This window comes from Brachyhypopomus gauderio, unplaced genomic scaffold (genome assembly GCF_052324685.1).
Source record: "Brachyhypopomus gauderio isolate BG-103 unplaced genomic scaffold, BGAUD_0.2 sc65, whole genome shotgun sequence".
NCBI classification, from domain to species: domain Eukaryota; kingdom Metazoa; phylum Chordata; class Actinopteri; order Gymnotiformes; family Hypopomidae; genus Brachyhypopomus; species Brachyhypopomus gauderio.
Genome location: NW_027506886.1, coordinates 680,836 through 699,442, shown reverse-complemented (window position 1 = coordinate 699,442; position 18,607 = coordinate 680,836). Strand labels below are relative to the sequence as shown.

The window sequence follows — 18,607 nt, the reverse complement described above, 5'->3', positions numbered from 1 at the left end:
TCCAGATTTAAAAGATGTTGCACGCTTAGATAGAAATGTCCTGAATTAGGATCATAAAGTAGATCATATAATTGGGAAGTTGAATGTTATTTTTATTAAGCTAAATTCATGCTGTCCTTGTGTTGCTCATTCTTTTAAAAGAACGTGTTCAAACACAAGCACACATCTCCGGAGACTCACACACACACGCACACGCACACGCAAACGCACACGCACACGCACACGCACACGCACACGCACACACACACACACACACACACACACACACACACACACACACACACACACACACGTGAGCGCCTTGCAAAGAGGGCGTGTCATGTGTTAACTGGAACTATGCGCGTTTGAAACTTACCCGGCCTCTTTTGAAATTCGGTACTTTTCCAAGGACAACCCCTAACAAATTGTGGCCAATCTCCTTTCCCTGCGACCTATGGTGAATAATGTTTTGAGTTCCATCCAGAAGCACGTGCGCTTTCCTCCTCGCTATAAAATAGAAACGCTCCCAGACAGAAATGTTGACTGCTGTTAAGTTTGTTGCTGTTCACTTTAACCTAAGGCAACCGGCTGACCAAGCTGGTTAATAACAAAAATGGCAAGATTAAAGACGAAAAGCAGCACTAAGGGTAAGACTTTTTGGAATTCATACTAATAGATTATGCGTTAAAATTTTAATTAAATGAGGACAAAATTGTTTGCTGAGATTTCATTTGAAAGTCCCTACTTAAGGACACTGCCTGCACATAGCCTGTAGAAACTTTTTTAATGTGTATGTTTATATGAGTTTACACCGTGTGTAGTTTGCACCGTCTGCGGTTGTCCACACGAGAACGCATACATTTATACTTATGTCTATGTTTTATTAAGATATTTAAATGTCTTATTTGATTATTACGCGTTCTTTTCTATTCTATTAATTATATAGCTATATTAATTGTGCTATTATTTAAGCATTAGCGTAATCAGGCAAACCAAAATAATACGTAATTTCAGTAATTTCAACATATTCATCCTTCCACAGTTTGAACTTGACGATTTTAATTTTATTTTTTCCCCAGTCCAAATAAACGTTAGGTGTAATAGCATGGTAGTGTGATATTATTATATAATAATAATTCACGCATTTTATCAAGCGATATGAATTGATTGTTTTTAAAGCTAGTCCTTTCACTTTGCAAATGCAATAACCAAAGTACCATCACGTGAAACGTCCAGCTGTATGTTTATTGCTCTTGGAAAGTGAAAGCAAGGATTGAGCTTGTAAACGGAGGTATTGCCTCAGATGCCTACATCTAAAAGATAACGCGCATTACGTGGGATCTGATTCACCGAGTTGTTATTCTTGTAGGAAGCACTAAACATCAATTAAGCCGACAGGTTTATGAGTACGTGTACATTCCCTGTGCTAGCGAACCTGCAGTGATTCAGAGGGGCAGAAATCCCCCTGGAATTCCAACGTGCAAACACACATGGCATTTCAGTGTGATAATGGGGTGCGATAATTGCACTGTAAAAGTATAAGGATAAACACGGTTGTGTCAATTTATGATTTGCTTAACATGGGTTTATGATCTTGTAAGCGCGGTCAAATGAATGCCGCTCTGGTGCGCGTTTTGCAACGAACAAACTCGACACCTGTTCAAGAACAAAGCGAGTTTAACGGTTATTGGCTGGTCCTCGTGTTTTACCTTCAGGGACTCGCCGAGCCTGTGGGTGTGGAAACGGGTGTCTGGGTCCTCTGATGTTTAATGCCGAAGCCAAGGGACAACTAGTGAGGCTGAGCGAGGGGGGTCGACGAGCAACCAGAGAAATATCGTCTTTCCAACACGGGCTGGTTTTCAGCAGCAGACCCGTGAAGATACAGGAGAAGGTGTGTCTACGTATCGAGCGCTCTGTCTCGGGATGGCACGGCGCGCTACGAATCGGCATCACCACTGTTGAGCCCGGGTCCAGATCTCTGCCCCCTCTCGCCATCCCCGACCTGACGTACTCTCAAGGGTACTGGGCGACACTAGTTCCGGAGGACCAATGTGAACCCCGTACGGAGCTCAAGTTCTGGGTTTGTCGCCGTGGCTGCCTGCGCATCCGGACAAGCGACGGACAAACGCACATCATGGAAACGCAGGTGAACACACGCGACGCAATCTGGGCGATGATCGATGTTTATGGGCAGACCAACGCTATTCTATTAATCGGTGAGTTTATAATTTTTACAGTTATATTTACCATTTTATGTCAAACGTAATCAGTCTTTTGGCAGAAAATTATGCAAACTGCACTGTTTCCTGCCGTCTTGTAAAAACAACAGTTAATGCATTACGACCAAGTCGCGCACGGTTGTAAATAATTAGCGTCAAGTAATGCGACTGACAGCATTTTCCTTACACTGTTCGTGTTACAGGATCGGAGAAGAAGGGCTTTTTTAGCACGCGCAGGTCATGCCCTGTACTCACCATCGATGCCACAGAGGAGAACTGTGGCTATGACATATTACCAACAGAGAAGCCCCAGAAGATTCCAGAAAAACAGACCCCAGCTTCCCTCTTCTGTCAAAACAAAGAGCATAACACAAGTAAGAACTAGTGCAGAAAACGTTTTCTGGTCACATTTGCCCATTGGAATAAGATGGACACTCCATTCCATGTAAATTCCATTCTATCTAGAAAAAAACCCTATCTAGAAAAAAGTTTGCTTCTTGCACTGTGTTGTTACTACGATTTCTCTGTCTTTTATATCAGCTTCCTAAACCTCTTTTCACATATTAAGTTCACTAAGAGTAAATCCACCACTGTAGACTTACACACTGCCTCTCTGTGTAACCCCTCAGGTAACGAACACCTGGAGGAGTGTGTGGTGTGCTTCTCCACGCGGGCGGACGTGCTCCTCGTGTGTGGCCACCGGTGTTTGTGCCCTCAATGCGCTTCCAGGGTCGCCCAGGAAATCGGCTCGTGTCCACTGTGTCGTCACCGCATCTGAACCGCTGACATCTTATTGTGCACTTTGGGACGACCCCTGTAGTAATGGAGGAGGAGACGTGGATGCTTTGCTGATGCCCACTAACCCTCCTACATGTTATTATATATTTATATATAGAATGATATATCATTAATGATATATCATTTAATACTAGACCAAAGTACAATGATATTGCAATATTCAAAGGATTTTAAATCATTTTTATATGCAAAAATAATTTGCAATGCAGCATTTAATATTGTTTGTTCTAGTGTTAAATGATATATCTGTGATCTATATATAAGCAAATAATAATTTCAAAATCTTTGTACTTTGTTGTTTTATATTGTATTATATTGTAAATATATTGTACAGCGTTGTACATAATGCATTTTAAGCATATGTTGATTAAATATCCTCGACCTGTCGTGTGGTGCGCTGTTGACGTCCACTTTTTCAGAACACTTAACACAGTCCCCATATCAATAGATTATGTGAGCTAAACTATCTGTTCTTTTGCATTGCTTTTATACAACATGAATTCAGCCATAACTTCTTCCAAAATTCAGGAATACCTCTCTCCTTATCCTTTGAATTGAAATGTGCATGTATAGAGCGAAAGTATAGCTGTAGTTGTCACTGAAGAGATTGTTCCACAATTACTGTAATACACATACTGCCAAATCACCTGGCTGTCATTTCAGCTTACAACCTGCCCAGGTGTTTTTTGTTTGTGTCCTGATACCACACATATGAAAGGGGCCTTCTGTGGACTGGTCTTGTGTTCTTGGTGAGAAAAATGGATGCAGCCAGAGACAGTGATGGAGACGGAAGACATCACAAATGAACAAGAACCGTTATGTCTGATGAATTCAGAGTCATCGTCATTACTCATGTGGTAGATTGTGGTAGGTCCATGAGGGAAGCAGGTTTGAAGTTTTAGCCAAATCTAGATCCACAGTGGTTTCAGTAGTGAACAGCTACTATACCTATATAGTATTTTCAGCATTCTGGCTGAAGACATTCATTTGGTGTGCGTGTTACGACCGTGATTTGAAAGAAGTTTCTAGAACACGCTGATGTGGAGCTTGATGTGGAGATTGAAGCTGGTGAAACCGAACACACATTCATCTATATGGATAAGCTGGTTTCATCCAGGCCAGAGGGGCACTAGTATCACCATATGTGCAGCGGTATCTGTTGACTGCATCTGCATAAGACCATCATTGGCCCATTCAATTAAACACGGGTCATTGTTTTCCTTGATGAGCTGTTTGAAAGGCATTCAGCAGAAAGACAGAACAGGCACAACACAATGGTATATTGTGTGTGATTGTATGGGGTATCTGGTCGTTTGTCACTATTTCCAGATCACAGAGTGGTTTCCAGCCCATCCAATGATAATGTCATTATTTCTGCCACCATATTCTCATTTCCTCATCTCCACAGAAGTCACGATGGCTCCTGGGTATTTGGACATAACATAGGAACACATCCCAGACTGGAAAAGGCACTACATGTCTTAGATACAAAGGAAGACGTTTGGTGTGATGCAGATGAAAGTCAAAGGTCAAGCACAAGAGTAGACAGTTAACATACTGATTTAGTATTTACTGTAGGCTATTTGATATCGGTTATAATATATTCTTTCTCTCTCTCTCTCTCTCTCTCTCTCTCTCTCTCATGATTTCTATGTAGGAGAACTTACAGGGTGATCAAATACTTAATTTCCTCACTGTATATATGTGTATATATATTTGCACTGTGAAAGAAATGGCAATACAGTTACCCCTGAACAACACAGTGGCCTTGTGATTTGTTTTCCTCTATATTGTACATTATACAGAAAACCCGTTATTCCGGGTTCATGATACAATAAGACATTCATTAATTCGTTCATTAGTTTACAGTATTGTTAGTCTTTTTGTAACTATCATGACATCTGTTGTGAAAGGTAAGTCAGCAGACCAAAAAATTTTATTACTTGACATATTTCTGGATGCAAAAATAGAGGAACGGAAAATACATACCATATGTGTTTGGCAGCAATGTTAAAGTTACTTGCGGTTTCACGTTCATCGTATATTGAGTCAAAGCGCAATATTGTGAAAGAAAGCACATGTTGTAGTACTAGCAGCACATTTTCATTTACGGATTTAATGTTAAGCTTTGATGGTTTAAAACCCGGAAGTCTGAGTGTTTTCCAAAGCAAGTTCTCTCAAACGCTCTTCACTTTCTTCCTTCTTAAGTTCATTTCTCCTCTCAACTCATTTGGAGCGCATAGTAAACTATGGAAAGTCCCAGGGCGCCATCTAGTGGTTCAAATCAGATATACGCAGCCTGTATACAGAATTACTAAAGAGCACAACAGAGATGCTTGGATTCATGTTCATGTGTTTAGAGATGAAAATAAACGAATTTGCTACCAATAATGATTTGCTAACTGTGGCTAAAATATTTGAGCGAATTTTTAAAATGTATTTACTTTTCACTGGTGGGATGAATTATGTGTCCGTAAATGTCCTGTGAAAAAAAATGTCTCAAATAAAACAGTAACGAAATCCTAATGGATTCCTGTGTATTCAACTAAACAGACGTTGATGGGTCACCGTAGAATGTCTGGAAGGGTGAATAAGTGAGTGGAGGCACGGACGTAATTTGGGGAAGGGGGGTGCATGTCCCCACTTTTTCAAAAGCCGGTTTTGGTCCCCCCCCAGTTTTTATGGTTATAACCAAATATTTAAATAGCGATGATAACAATTTTCGTTCGCCACCCCCCATTAACACCCCCCCCCTCAACAATTTTCGTTCGCCGGTCCAACGAGAATAGCAGAAGTTGTTTCTTTTCTTTTCAGCATAAAGCGAACACTGCATTGCAAAGCAGCATTATACTAATTGTGCAGCAGGGGGCGACAGATACAAGGTAAGATCAGGCGCAAGCCAAAATGACCGTTTGAATGTTTAAGTGATGAATAAGTGATCAAACATATACTGTTGTGTGTACATGTCATTATATGCGCTACAACGCGCTCAACTTTTGTTCAGAATCGAGGAGGGTACGGCTCGAGAAAAGAGACCACCTCCCCGTGGCTGCGTGTGCGTGGCTGCCTGGCCATGGCACAAACGCGTTCCTGATCTCGCGCATGCTCGTTCGTGTGCAAAACGATGGCCGACGCCAGCGTTTAGTGTAAGTTAAAATACCTCGTTTTTGTAGACAAACGAATCTTACATTCTAGTCTTGTATTGGCAGTGTATATGTTCATAAAGTTACTTTATGGAGAGGAAAACATTTAAGAATAGCCTGTTAAGTTCTCTGCATTGTAAACTTCGCATGGGAACAATGAACAATGCTTGACAAATTGGGAATACCAATCAACTGTAAATTGAACAGTGTTTAAAGAGGGGAAGCCATGCGGCTTTTGCAAAAATAAAGTTCTAAATGGAAATATTTTGTTTGTGTTTTATCATGTATTTCTACCTGAATTTTATCTGCAAAACATTAAGTTTAATGTGCATTGAAGTTTTCAAATCCTTTGCAAACATCCTTATAATGCCATGTAGGATGTTTCGTAAATACAAAGAGTGAAGGTATAAGTAGTATATGTAGTTATTTATGTAGAAACGGTAAATTTGCATTTATTACTTTTATTTAGAAATTCCTATCACGCGAGACTATAACGGAACTTCACCAGCGCGGTGCAGCCAGGATGAGAAAGCCATGGTGAGAGAGTCTCCCAGTCTCGCGCCGTATACTATTGGGGGAATCAGCTTCTTATCGCTGGACGAGTGAAAAGTGAAGCCTCCGTGAGTCAGCTGCCCTCTAGTGGCTGGCTGCAGTACAACTTTTAACCCCGCCCATTCCCATGTAAGTGAACGGGCCAGACGAGAAACTTTGAATTTTTATTACAATCAATCAATCAATCAAAGTTTATTTGTATAGCGCTTTTAACAACTCAAGTTGTCGCAAAGCAGCTTTACAGGATTTACAAGGTTAAAAATACTATGGGTCCAGAACCCTAATGAGCAAGCCAAAGGCGACAGTGGCGAGGAAAAACTCCATCTAGGGTAAGGGGAATATCAGCCCAATTGCTTAAAAGCTTTTGGCCCAAGAATCAGTACCTCAGTCTTGTCAGAATTTAGTTTAAGAAAATTAGACGCCATCCAGTTTTTAATATCCTGGACGCAGTTCTCAATCTTGAGAGTTGTGGTATCATCTGGATTAGAAGATATATACAACTGTATCATCTGCATAGCAATGGAAGCTAATACCATGCCTACGAATGATAGTGCCCAGTGGTAGCATACTGTATATAATGAGAATAATATGGGGCCCAGTACAGATCCTTGTGGGACACCATACTTTACTTTAGAATGCTCAGAGCATTCATTATTTACTAGCACAAATTGGTAACGATCTGTCAGGTAGGACCTGAACCAGGAGAGTGCTTGACCTCTTATGCCAATGAGTGTCTCCAGTCTATTAAGTAGAATATTATGATCAATGGTGTCAAAAGCAGCACTGAGGTCTAGCAGTATGAGAAACAAAATGTGTCCTTTATCAGAGGATATTAAGAGATCGTTCAGTACTTTAGTTAGTGCTGTTTCAGTGCTGTGATGAGCTCTAAATCCTGACTGAAATAACTCTAAGACATGTTCTGTCTATAAGAAGGAAGAGAGTTGTGAAGAAACTACTTTCTCTAAAATTTTGGATATGAATGACAGATTAGAAATTGGCCTATAGTTGGACAGTTCTTGGGGGTTAAGACCAGGTTTTTTAATTAGCGGCTTGATGACTGCAAGTTTAAATGAACTGGGAACGTAGCCCAGGCTCAGAGAATAATTTATTATAGTAAGCAACGGTTCTACATTGCTGTGCAGTAATTCTTTAAGTAGATGGGTTGGTACAGCATCTAGTATGCATGTGGAGGGTTTAGCAGATTTCACCAGTGAAATAAGCTCCAGTGAAATAAGCTCCTCACGACCAATTGGGGAGAAGGACTCTAACAGGGCATCAGAGCTGACCAGACAGCTGTCAAGGTGCATTGGCATGTTGACAGGCTCTGAGATAGTACTACTAATGTTTTCCCTAATTTTATCAATCTTATTAAAGAATTTCATAAAATTGTTACTGCTACACTCTAGTGGAATAAGAGAATTGTTTTGTTCATGACTCCTCGTAAGGCTGGAAGCAGTTTTAAAAAGGAGTCCTGAATTGTTTTTATGTTTTTCTATTAAGGCCGATAAGTATAAGGACTTTGCCGTATGGAGGGCATGCTTATATTCAATAAGGCTGCTTTTCCATGATAGTCTATACACTTCTAACTTCAAATTTCGCCATTTACGTTCCAGGATCCGCGCGGCTCGTTTGAGGCTACGCGTGTGCTCATTGTACCATGGCGCTATTCTTCTCTCCGTGGCTCTCTTATATCGTAGTGGTGCAATTTTGTCTATAGCTGTACGAAAGGAAGTCTCGACGTGCTCGGTGAAACGCTCTAGTCCTTCCGGAGCTACAAGTGGATCAGTGTTTGTCAGACCCGGTAAAATATCAGTGAGCGCGGCTATGGTGCTGGGTGTTATAGCTCGTTTAATTTGATAGCGGGGTGGCCGATGAACACAGTCAGTTAAACACAACTCGTACGTTATGAGGCTGTGGTCAGAAACAGCCTCACTCTGAGGAAGAATTGCTAAACTGGATATGTCAATACCAAATGACAAGACCAAGTCTAAAGTATGACTACAGTTATGCGTAGGACCCACCACATTCTGAGTGATACCCATTGAATCAAGAATTGCTTGAAAATGAATGCTAAAAGAGTCACACAGATTTTCAAAATGGATATTAAAATCACCCACTATAAACACCTTATCGGCTGATAGCACTACATGAGACAGGAAGTCTGAAAACTCCTGCAAGAACTCTAGAGTATGAACCAGGGGGGCGGTAAATAGTAATTAATAATAATAATAATAATAATAATCTTTATTTGTATAGCACCTTTCATACATACATGTAACTCAAAGTGCTTTACAGTATAAATAAAAGAAACATTAAAAGGAGATAAGACAAAGACAAAAAGACAAAAAGAAAATGTTAAAAGAAATTAAAGATAAAAATATTAAAATAACATAAAAAGTAAAAAGTGAAGTAAGATAATAAAAAGTAAAGTAAATAAGATAAAACTATTAAGATAGTTTCTTAACTAAAAGCGGATCTAAACAGGAATGTTTTGAGACTGCTCTTAAAACTATGCAAGGATGAAATGCCTCTGAGTTCTTCAGGAAGAGAATTCCAGAGCTTTGGGCCATAGTGGCTAAAAGCACCCTCGCCAATCTTTAATCGGCTTTTAGGAATCACCAGTAGATTACTGTTTGAAGACCTGAGAGACCTGACTGGAACATATCTAACCATCATTTCACTTAGGTAAAGAGGGGCAAGACCATGAAGACATTTAAAAACCATGACTAGAACCTTAAAATCTATTCTAAAGCTGACAGGTAACCAGTGCAGTGAGTGGAGTGCAGGTGTAATATGATCTCTCTTTCTCCTGCGGGTCAGAACCCTTGCAGCCGCGTTCTGAACTCGCTGTAGGTGCGAAATAGAGCTCTTTGGAAGAGCAGATAGAACAGCGTTACAATAATCTAGCCTTGATGTGATAAATGCATGGACAAGTTTTTCACTGTCAGCAGGAGAGAGCATATCTCGGACCTTAGCGATGTTTCGAAGATGAAAGTAAGCTGTCTTGCATGTAGTCATGATGTGTGATTTGAAGCTGAGCTCATTATCAAAGGTGACGCCCAGGTTCCTAACACATTGTCTGGCTTTCAGATTGATTTGATTTAAATAAGTCTGGACATCATTCCTTTGTGAATCACTGCCAAGAACAAGAACCTCTGTCTTCTGTTTATTTAACTGCAGAAAATTGTCAGACATCCATGTCTGTATATCATCTATGCAGTCAAACAGTGAGCAAATTGATTTTAGGGCTTTAGGTTCTAGCGAAATATAAAGTTGAGTGTCATCTGCATATTGATGATAACTAATACCATGTTTATTAATGATGTGTGGTAACGGAAGCATATATAGGTTGAATAGTAACGGCCCAAGAATTGATCCTTGGGGGACGCCACAAGTTATTTTTTGATGTGTGGAGGAAGAGGTACCTAATGCTACATAGTAATCACGCCCAGTTAGGTACGATCTAAACCAGTCTAAGACTAAGCCACTAAGGCCTACCCAGCTCTGTAGTCGATCAAGAAGTATTTCATGATCAACGGTGTCAAAAGCGGCACTTAAATCTAGCAGAAAAAGGACTGAGAGTTTGCCTGCATCCTTATTCAATCTCAAGTCATTTACTACCTTAACTAGGGCTGTTTCAGTGCTGTGGAGAGCTCTGAAACCAGATTGAAAAGTGTCATTTATTTGATTTACTTTGACATAGTCATTCAACTGGATTGACACTACTTTTTCAATGATTTTGCTAAGAAAGGAAAGGTTAGATATAGGTCGATAATTATTAAGAATTGTGGGATCAAGATTTCTGTTCTTTAATAGTGGTTTAACCATTGCAGTTTTAAAAATTTTAGGGAATTCTCCCAATTGCAGAGACTGATTAACAATCGTTAGAACTTCATTTGCTAATGAGCTCAGAACCTGCTTGAAAAAGCTTGTTGGTAAAGGGTCCAGTTCACAAGTAGAGGATTTTAGTGATGAAATCACATCAAGTAGTGTTACCATGTCAACTTCTTGGAAATAAGACATATTAAAGTTAGGCTGAGTAACTGATATAAGGGTGGATGGTCTATTAGTGCTTGTTGCTATGTTCTGCCTTATACTAGTAATCTTGTCCCTAAAAAATATAGCAAACTCCTCACATTTTTCAACTGAAACAGTCTCAGGGAAGACACAGGAGGTGGGGTTTACTAGCTGATCTATGCTTCTGAACAAGACAGCTGAGTTATTATTGGATGAATTGATTAAGGTAGAGAAATAGTTTTTCCTTGCTGATTTCACTTCACTGTTGTAATTCTGCAATGTTGTTTTATAAATATCAAAATGTACTTGCAATTTTGACTTTCGCCAACGTCTCTCAGCCTGCCTACAATCTTGCCTAAATTTTACAATAGATGGAGTGTTTCTCCAGGGCATCTTAATTTTACCAGAGATTATTTTAGTTACCTTTGGTGCCACAGCATCAATACAGTTCCTAACTCTGTGTGTGAATGTTTCAACTAGCTCATTCCCATTTTCTGAGAGGGGAGGGAGGGACTGTATTATGTCTGTGAAGGCCACGGCACTGCCATCACTGAGATAACGCTTGGTTATTGTGCGCTTTTCACTGAGTGTTCTAGTTGATAATGACATGTTGAAAAATACACCAAAATGGTCAGAGATTGCAACATCAGTAATTTCAGTATTATTAACCTCTATACGTTTAGAAATGACCAAATCTAAGATGTGGCCATGCTTATGAGTCGGGCCTGATACATGCTGTATGAGATCAAAAGAGTTAAGCATCCTCATGAATTCTGAAGTGATTGGATTTGTGGATATATCCATGTGAATATTAAAATCCCCAGCAATTAAAACATAATCAAAATCAATTAAAATCCTTGAAAGCATTTCTTCAAAATCTTCAAGAAAATCTGCATGTAGTCTGGGAGGATGATAGATAACAATCAAAAGAACTGAATAAGTACTGTTGAGTTGTACTGCCAGATATTCAAACGTAGGATGTTCCCCTAATGAGATCTGCTTACAGCGGAATGCTTTATGGTAAAAACATGCAACACCACCACCTCTCTTATTTACCCTGGAGACATTAAAATAGTTAAAGTCGGGAGGTGAAGCTTCATTTAGCACTATTGCTCCATTGCTATCAAGCCAAGTCTCTGTTAGAAAAAGAAAGTCCAGACAGTAATCTTCAATTAATTTAGCTATTACAAAAGACTTGTTTGTGAGTGAGCGGACGTTTAGTAAGGAGACTTTGAAGACTTGATGTGTTTGATCAGCATCGCTTACATCACTTGTGCATTTCACTGGGATCAAATTTTGTTTGTTACAATGTTTTGTACCCTTATGTTTTCTTCTGATTACATTTTTATTTCGATTCTGAGAGCCATGCCACCGGCTATTTAAAATAACTGGAATGTAGCACTGACTAGGAGCATGGGTTCCAGTGTGTCAGACCTGAGAAATCACTGAGTGTGCAGGAGAAGTAGGTGAGTTCCTACAAGACTGCAGACTGTAGTGTTGTGGAACCTCTTCAATCTCCTGGAGTTTACCTCTGAGACTGTGGACAGATTCTCTGACAGGAGATGGGCTCCTTTGACTGACATTACTGACGTTACTGCTGGCGGTTGGGTGCAGATTCCGCATGTGAGTGATTCCATACATTAGATTATCCACAAGCATTTGAGTCCCAGCCCTGTTAGGGTGAAGCTGATCAGGTTTAAAAAGCTCAGGACGCCTCCAAAAGATGTTGAAATTGTCAATGAAGTTTACCTTCCGATGTGCACAGGCTGTAATGAGCCAGCTGTTTAGAGCCAGCAGTCTGGTAAAGTGACCACTGCCTCGACGTGCAGTTGGTATCGGTCCAGAAATGAACACTTCACACCGGGAAAACTCCAGAATGTCGAGCAGATGGTTAAAATCCTGTTTCAGTATCTCAGACTGTTGTTTGTAAACATCGCTAGAGCCGACATGTACAATCAGTCTTTCCGTGGCTGAATGGTCATGCAATATGTGTGGAATCATGGGTATCACTTCACAGACAGTAACACGAGGAAAGCAAAAGGCCTTAATACTGTTGCTCCATACATCTCTGATGACTGAGTCCCCAATTAGCAGCGTTTTGGGCTGTGGCGGTGTTCCTCGTCTTCTTTCACCGTTAATGCCTCGGCGGCTAACATGGTTAGCATCCCGACGGCCAACATGGTTACCACCCCGATGGCCAACATGGTTACCACCCCGATGGCCAACATGGTTACCACCCCGATGGCCAGCATGGTTACCACCCCGATGGCCAGCATGGTTACCACCCCGATGGCCAACATGGTTACCACCCCGATGGCCAACATGGTTACCACCCCGATGGCCAACATGGTTACCACCCCGATGGCCAACATGGTTAGCATCCTGATGGCTAACCCTCTTAGCATGCTTGTTAGCATGCTGCTGGCTAACACAGTTGGCAGTCTGGTGGTTGGTCCGCGAATGTCCTTGATGTCCTTGATGTCCTGGAGAGGGAGGCAGTATGTTGTGATGGGACTGCTCAGTTTCTGCTACTTCAGTTGAGGCAAGAGCTTCATATCTGTTATCGAGAAGAATGTTCTGTTCTGAAGATTGCTGCTTGCCGCCGCTGCTGTGCTGGTTTCTGCTACGTTCCTTCCCCCGAACAAGAGTCCAGCCCTTTGTCCAGCCCATTGTTGTTGTTAACAGGATTAGGAGTTGAGGCCAAGATGAGCTTAGGCTTTGCCCCCAGTACATCCCAGCGACAATGGAGAGAAACGTCTCTTTCTTTGCCAGTCACAGGGACGGTTTTGTCAGCAGTTTGTGTGGCAAGAATCGAGTCCAGATATTCTTCCTCCTCCCTTATAGAATGTAAGGTATGGATTCTTTCCTGAAGTTCTGCAACCCTCTGAGACAGTTTGATACACTCAGAGCAAATAGATGATGTGGAAGCATGAGCCATAATCTCAAAAGCACCGGGCACAAGGCTCAAATATCCAAGTTAAAAATCCAAAGTGCAAAAATAACACCCAATAAGTTCTGGCAGGTATTTCACAGCTGAAAACAATATCAGCTGCTGATAAAACAGTGCACAAAAACCACTCACAAGGATGAGGCACAAAAAACAGTTCACTCGCAGTGTCGGACTGTCGGAATGTAAAAAATGCTAAATAATCCTTTATAGATTAATGTAAAAAAGCTTACCAAGTGAAGTAACGAGTAATGGATCCTTTTAACTTGTAAAAATAACTTGAACTTGTAGATATAACTCAAATAAATGAAAGGACAGGCAGAGCTGACAGAAAAGCGTCTGTACAGGAGGAAAGCAGGAAGTAGAAATTAACATAAACGACTGTGACACTTTGTTGCTTGTTAAATTTGAAACATTTGATACAGTGAGGACGAGGTGTTCAAAAGAATTAAACTTGAAGCCAAATTTTTGAGAAATGCCTATATCAGAGTCATATACCATAACCATTTGGACGGGGGTTATGGACATATCTATAGCCAGAGGGAGAAGCTTCATTTAGGGCCATATAGTCGTCTGGTCGGTTCCAGGTTTCCGTCAAGCAAAGCATGCATAGATTATGATCGGTAATCATTTCATTAACAAGCAATGCTTTAGATGACAGGGATCTAATATTTAGTAGTCCTAGTTTCAGATTTAAACTGCTCTCTGAGGGAGCATAGTTGAATTTAACATTGATTAAATTTTGTCTACTAACTTTACGAGAATTATTTTTTGGTACTCGAGGAACAGACACAGTTTCAATCTGGTGTGACCTAGGTGACGTCTCTTTGCAGCTCGCAGACAGTCGGCTTAGCCTGTTTGTCTGCTGCCTGGCCTCGGCTCTGGTTTGTCAATCCCCATTAACTACACCTACACTACCACTATTAAGCCTAGCAGATATGCTACGAGAAATGAGAGCAGCACCCTCCCAAGAGGGGTGAATGCCGTCTCGCTTCAAAAGGCCAGGCCTGCCCTCAAAACGTGTCCAATTATCTATATAACCCACTTTGTTATCTGAGCACCATTTAGACATCCAGCAGTGTAACGCCCGTAACCTGCTGTAGGTTTCGCCGAACTGGAATGGGACCAGAGTATATTACGGCATCTGACATCGTCCCCGCTAACTCACACACCTCTTTAACATTATCCTTGGTGATCTCAGACTGTCTCAATCCCACATCATTGGTGCCGACGTGTATAACTATCTTAGAATATTTACGTTTAGCCAGCACCTTAAGATTAGCCCTGATGTCAGGCGCTCTAGCCCCCGGGATACACTTGACTATGGCCGCTGGTGTCTCTAAACTAGTCGCTACGTTCACGTGTCTGAGCTGTGAATCTCCTATCACCAGAGCTCTTTTAACAGGTCGCTCAGTCGGTGTATTACTGAGTGGGGCAAACCTGTTTGACACGGGAACCTGAGAAGGACGGTGCTCAGCCCTACGGTTATGCCGCCGAGACGTCACCCATTCGCCCAGCGACTCAGACATGATGAAATACTTAGCTTCGGTTAAGATGTCGAAATGTCGAAGATGTTTCCAGTCGAAAAGAGTAGTCAACTGTCTTGATAGTGGAAGCACTACCTGTAATAGTTGTCTAGGGAGGCAAAAAGTAAAGATTAGTATGTAAACAGATTATCACACTTTAGAGAAACAATCAAAATTCGCTCCGCAACAGCGTCGGCAGGAAGCAGCGTCGGCAGGAAGCAGCGTCGGCAGGACGTAAAATAAGTTTTTTGAGCAATTATATGTTGTCAATTCTATAACACCCCATTGCATTAGTATCTCTCCCAGTGTTTTTCTCTACGATAAACAGATTTTATATAAGTTATTAAGTGTTATTTAAAGGGGTGTGGCGATAAGGTGATTGACAGTTAATAGCTGCGTTGGTTGACATCTAATACCAGACGCTCAAATGTGAGCGCGCTCAACATCAAAGCTCTCGACAGCAAAACTCTCGACAGCAGTATTAAAACCTTTTACGTTTGTTTATTTTGTAAAACGTCAAAAGTTTCTATACTGGTGGGCGTATCCTAACGAATGTCGGGGCGGAGATACGGTCTCTGGCGGAGATACTGTCCTGCCTACCGGTTCTAATGCACATGCTCAGGCTCCAATTTTCAACATGGCAGCGTTCGTGCAGCCATCTTAGTGGCTTCAAAAACTCACAATGGGAGTCAACGGTGACGTACCGTCCATTATATATACAGTCAATGGTGTGGACGCTGAGCGTCTTCAGAGTTCAATAGCGAAGCAAAGAGTGCAGCGAAACGAGACGAGCCATTGGATAAATGCTGGGCTTTGTCCCGCCCACCGGACGCTCAGCGTCTCTGGGGGTCTATGGGGCAGTGGGTCGGCCTCGGCTGGCCCGGACGCTCAGCTTCTGCATGATGATTGGATGATCTATCTGAGGCTGAATCCCTTTTTGATTGACAGCGAAATGAGCGAATCAGCAATCTTTTGGTGTAAACTTCCGCGGGAGCATTTGATTTTAATTTTTTTTCATTTTCATTCTGTTCTGAGTTGAACCGGAGATTTTCCTAATTCTCTTAGCGGCATTTTCTTCATTAAAAACGACTAACGACAAATTGAGCTTCTATTTTTGGTGGTTTTTGTTGTAGCTGCTTGTGTTTGGAGACTGGCTTCTATCACTCTTTCTGACTTCTATCGCAGTTTCTGTCCAGCGGGTGCTGCTGAAAAGGAATGGAGGGTAGAATTTACGTATAAATAAACCGACACGTTTTATGATGTAGGCCGAAATTGAGCTTCCCCTCCTTGAAAGACCAGCATCTGCCCTGATATATATACACTGTAGAAGCCCGGAACTCGACATATTCGGAGTTCGACGCAAAATTTCGAGAAAATTTTGTCTCGAAGCCTGAACAAAACTTCTGAATCTGACCCGACTCACGTGACTTTTGTAAACAAAATACAGTTCGTGCTTCGGTCACATGCCGATAGATGGCATTGGGTTTTAAACCATTTTGAGGCTTTATGTATTTTAAATTTCTGAATTAATACTATATTTTGTTTAGTATTTTTACTATTGCAGATAAAACCATATGAATTATATTATGTTAAATTAGTTTTCTCAGGTAAATTGTGATGCATTTTTCCCCTGTTAATTTCAAGTCACCTTGCTATTACAGCTAGCTAAACAATGGCTGACAGAGGTGGGGTGGGTTGTAACACAGCTTTAATTAACCCTCTACTGCATGGTGCTATCTTATGGAAACATACCATTTCTTTGCAATTTCCTAACACTTAAAATAAACTTGAAAACTGATTGGCTGTTACATAGAACATGGGGCATTGTTTTAACCAATTGGAGGACATCACATGACATTTATCCCTTCCAAAGTCATACTCTTGCCCACAATGTTCCCATACTGAGATCACCTGAAGAAAAGCTACTCAATCTACAATGATAAAAAATACAGAAAGATCCTGTGTTGTGACTTAATTTTATTGGAACAAGGTTTACATTATGATAATATTGTGTTTTTATTCAATAAATTAGGTGCGTTGCCAAATGGCAACATTGTACAACAATGGAGCTATATAGTCAGTGGAACTAGACAGACACATAGATAAATGGTGCAGGACTAGACAGATATGTTTACAGATATGCTTATATGCTTACATATATGTTTTTAAAACCATATGTTTATTCTTTGTGTACCATACCATAATAAGATAAATGGCATGCAGACTGTGGTTACAAACATTTGTGAAAGAATGGGTCGCTCTCAGGAGCTCAGTGAATTCCAGCATGGAACTGTGATAGGACGCCACCTGTGCAACAAATACAGTCGTGAAATTTCCCCACCCCGAAATATTCCACAGTCAACTGTCAGATGTGTGTTTGGGAACGACATTAACTCAGCTACAAAGTGGTGGGCCTCGTAAATTGACGGAGCAGGGTCAGCAGATGCTGAAGTGCATAGTGCGAAGAAGTCGCCAACTTTCTGCAGAGTCATTCACTACAGACATCCAAACTTCATGTGGCCTTCAGATTAGTTCAAGAATAGTGTGCAAGAACAGAGAGCTTCAGGGAATGGGTTTCCATGGTCAAGCAGCTGCATCCAAGCCATATATGTCCAAGTGCAATGCAAAGCATTGGATGCAGTGGTGTAAAGCATGCCGCCACTGGACTCTAGAGCAGTGGAGGTGCGTTCTCTGGAGTGATGAATCGCGCTTCTCCATCTGGCCATCTGATGGACGAGTCTGGGTTTGGCGGTTGCCAGAAGAATGGTACTTGTCTGACTGCATTGTGCCAAGTGTAATGTTTGGTGGAGGTTGGATTATGGTGTGGGGTTGTTTTTCAGGAGCTGTGGAGCTTAGCCCCTTAGTTCCAGTGAAAGGAACTCTGAAAACTTCAGCATACCAAGACATCTTGGACAATTCCATGCTCCCAACTTTGATGGAACAGTCTGGAGCTGGCCCCTTCCTCTTCCAACATGAGTGTGCATCAGTGCACAAAGCAAGGTCCATAAAGGCATGGATGGCTGAGTCTGGTTTGAATGAACTTGACTGGCCTGCACAGAGTCCTGACCTCAACCCGATAGAACACCTTTGGGATGAATTAGAGCGGAGACTGAGAGTCAGGCCTCCTTGTCCAACATCAGTATATGACCTCACAAATGCGTTTCTAGAAGAATGGTCAGAAATCCCCATAGACACACTTGTGGACAGCCATCCCAAAAGAGTTGAAACTGTTCTAGCTGCAAAGTGTGGACCAACGTCATATTGAACCCTATGGATTAGGAATAAGATTTCACTTTTTCTCACAAATTTTTCATTGATTAATCCAGTGGTTCCCAAAGTGGGGGGTGCGCCCCCTAGGTGGGGCGCGTAGCTATTGCAGGGGGGGGCGCGGAGCTTGGAAGTAAAGCCTGGTTTATACTTTCGTGA

The 18,607-nt window shown here is 41.4% G+C and overlaps 1 protein-coding gene and 1 long non-coding RNA gene across 3 annotated transcripts in view; one reads left to right on the top strand and one right to left on the bottom strand.

Annotated features, from left to right (window-relative positions):
* The first annotated feature begins 335 nt into the window (after positions 1–335).
* The window catches only part of LOC143490365 (E3 ubiquitin-protein ligase NEURL3-like), a 52,842-nt gene continuing 34,570 nt past the window's right edge, over positions 336–18,607 (top strand). The window contains exons 1-4 of one of the 2 annotated variants that reach the window (XM_076989070.1): positions 370–626; positions 1,695–2,195; positions 2,402–2,572; positions 2,828–2,976. In XM_076989070.1, coding sequence (XP_076845185.1) covers positions 593–626; positions 1,695–2,195; positions 2,402–2,572; positions 2,828–2,976 — 855 coding nt within the window. In that variant the 5' untranslated portion in view covers positions 370–592. Of the gene's footprint in view, positions 627–1,694; positions 2,196–2,401; positions 2,573–2,827; positions 2,977–18,607 lie in introns of those variants that run through there. The other variant, XM_076989066.1, reaches the window with a different exon arrangement.
* On the bottom strand, positions 2,433–5,203 carry LOC143490366 (uncharacterized). Its single transcript, XR_013124943.1, has 3 exons — positions 4,986–5,203; positions 2,801–3,012; positions 2,433–2,546 (listed from the first exon to the last, which is right to left on the bottom strand). It is a non-coding gene; the product is annotated as an uncharacterized LOC143490366 (long non-coding RNA).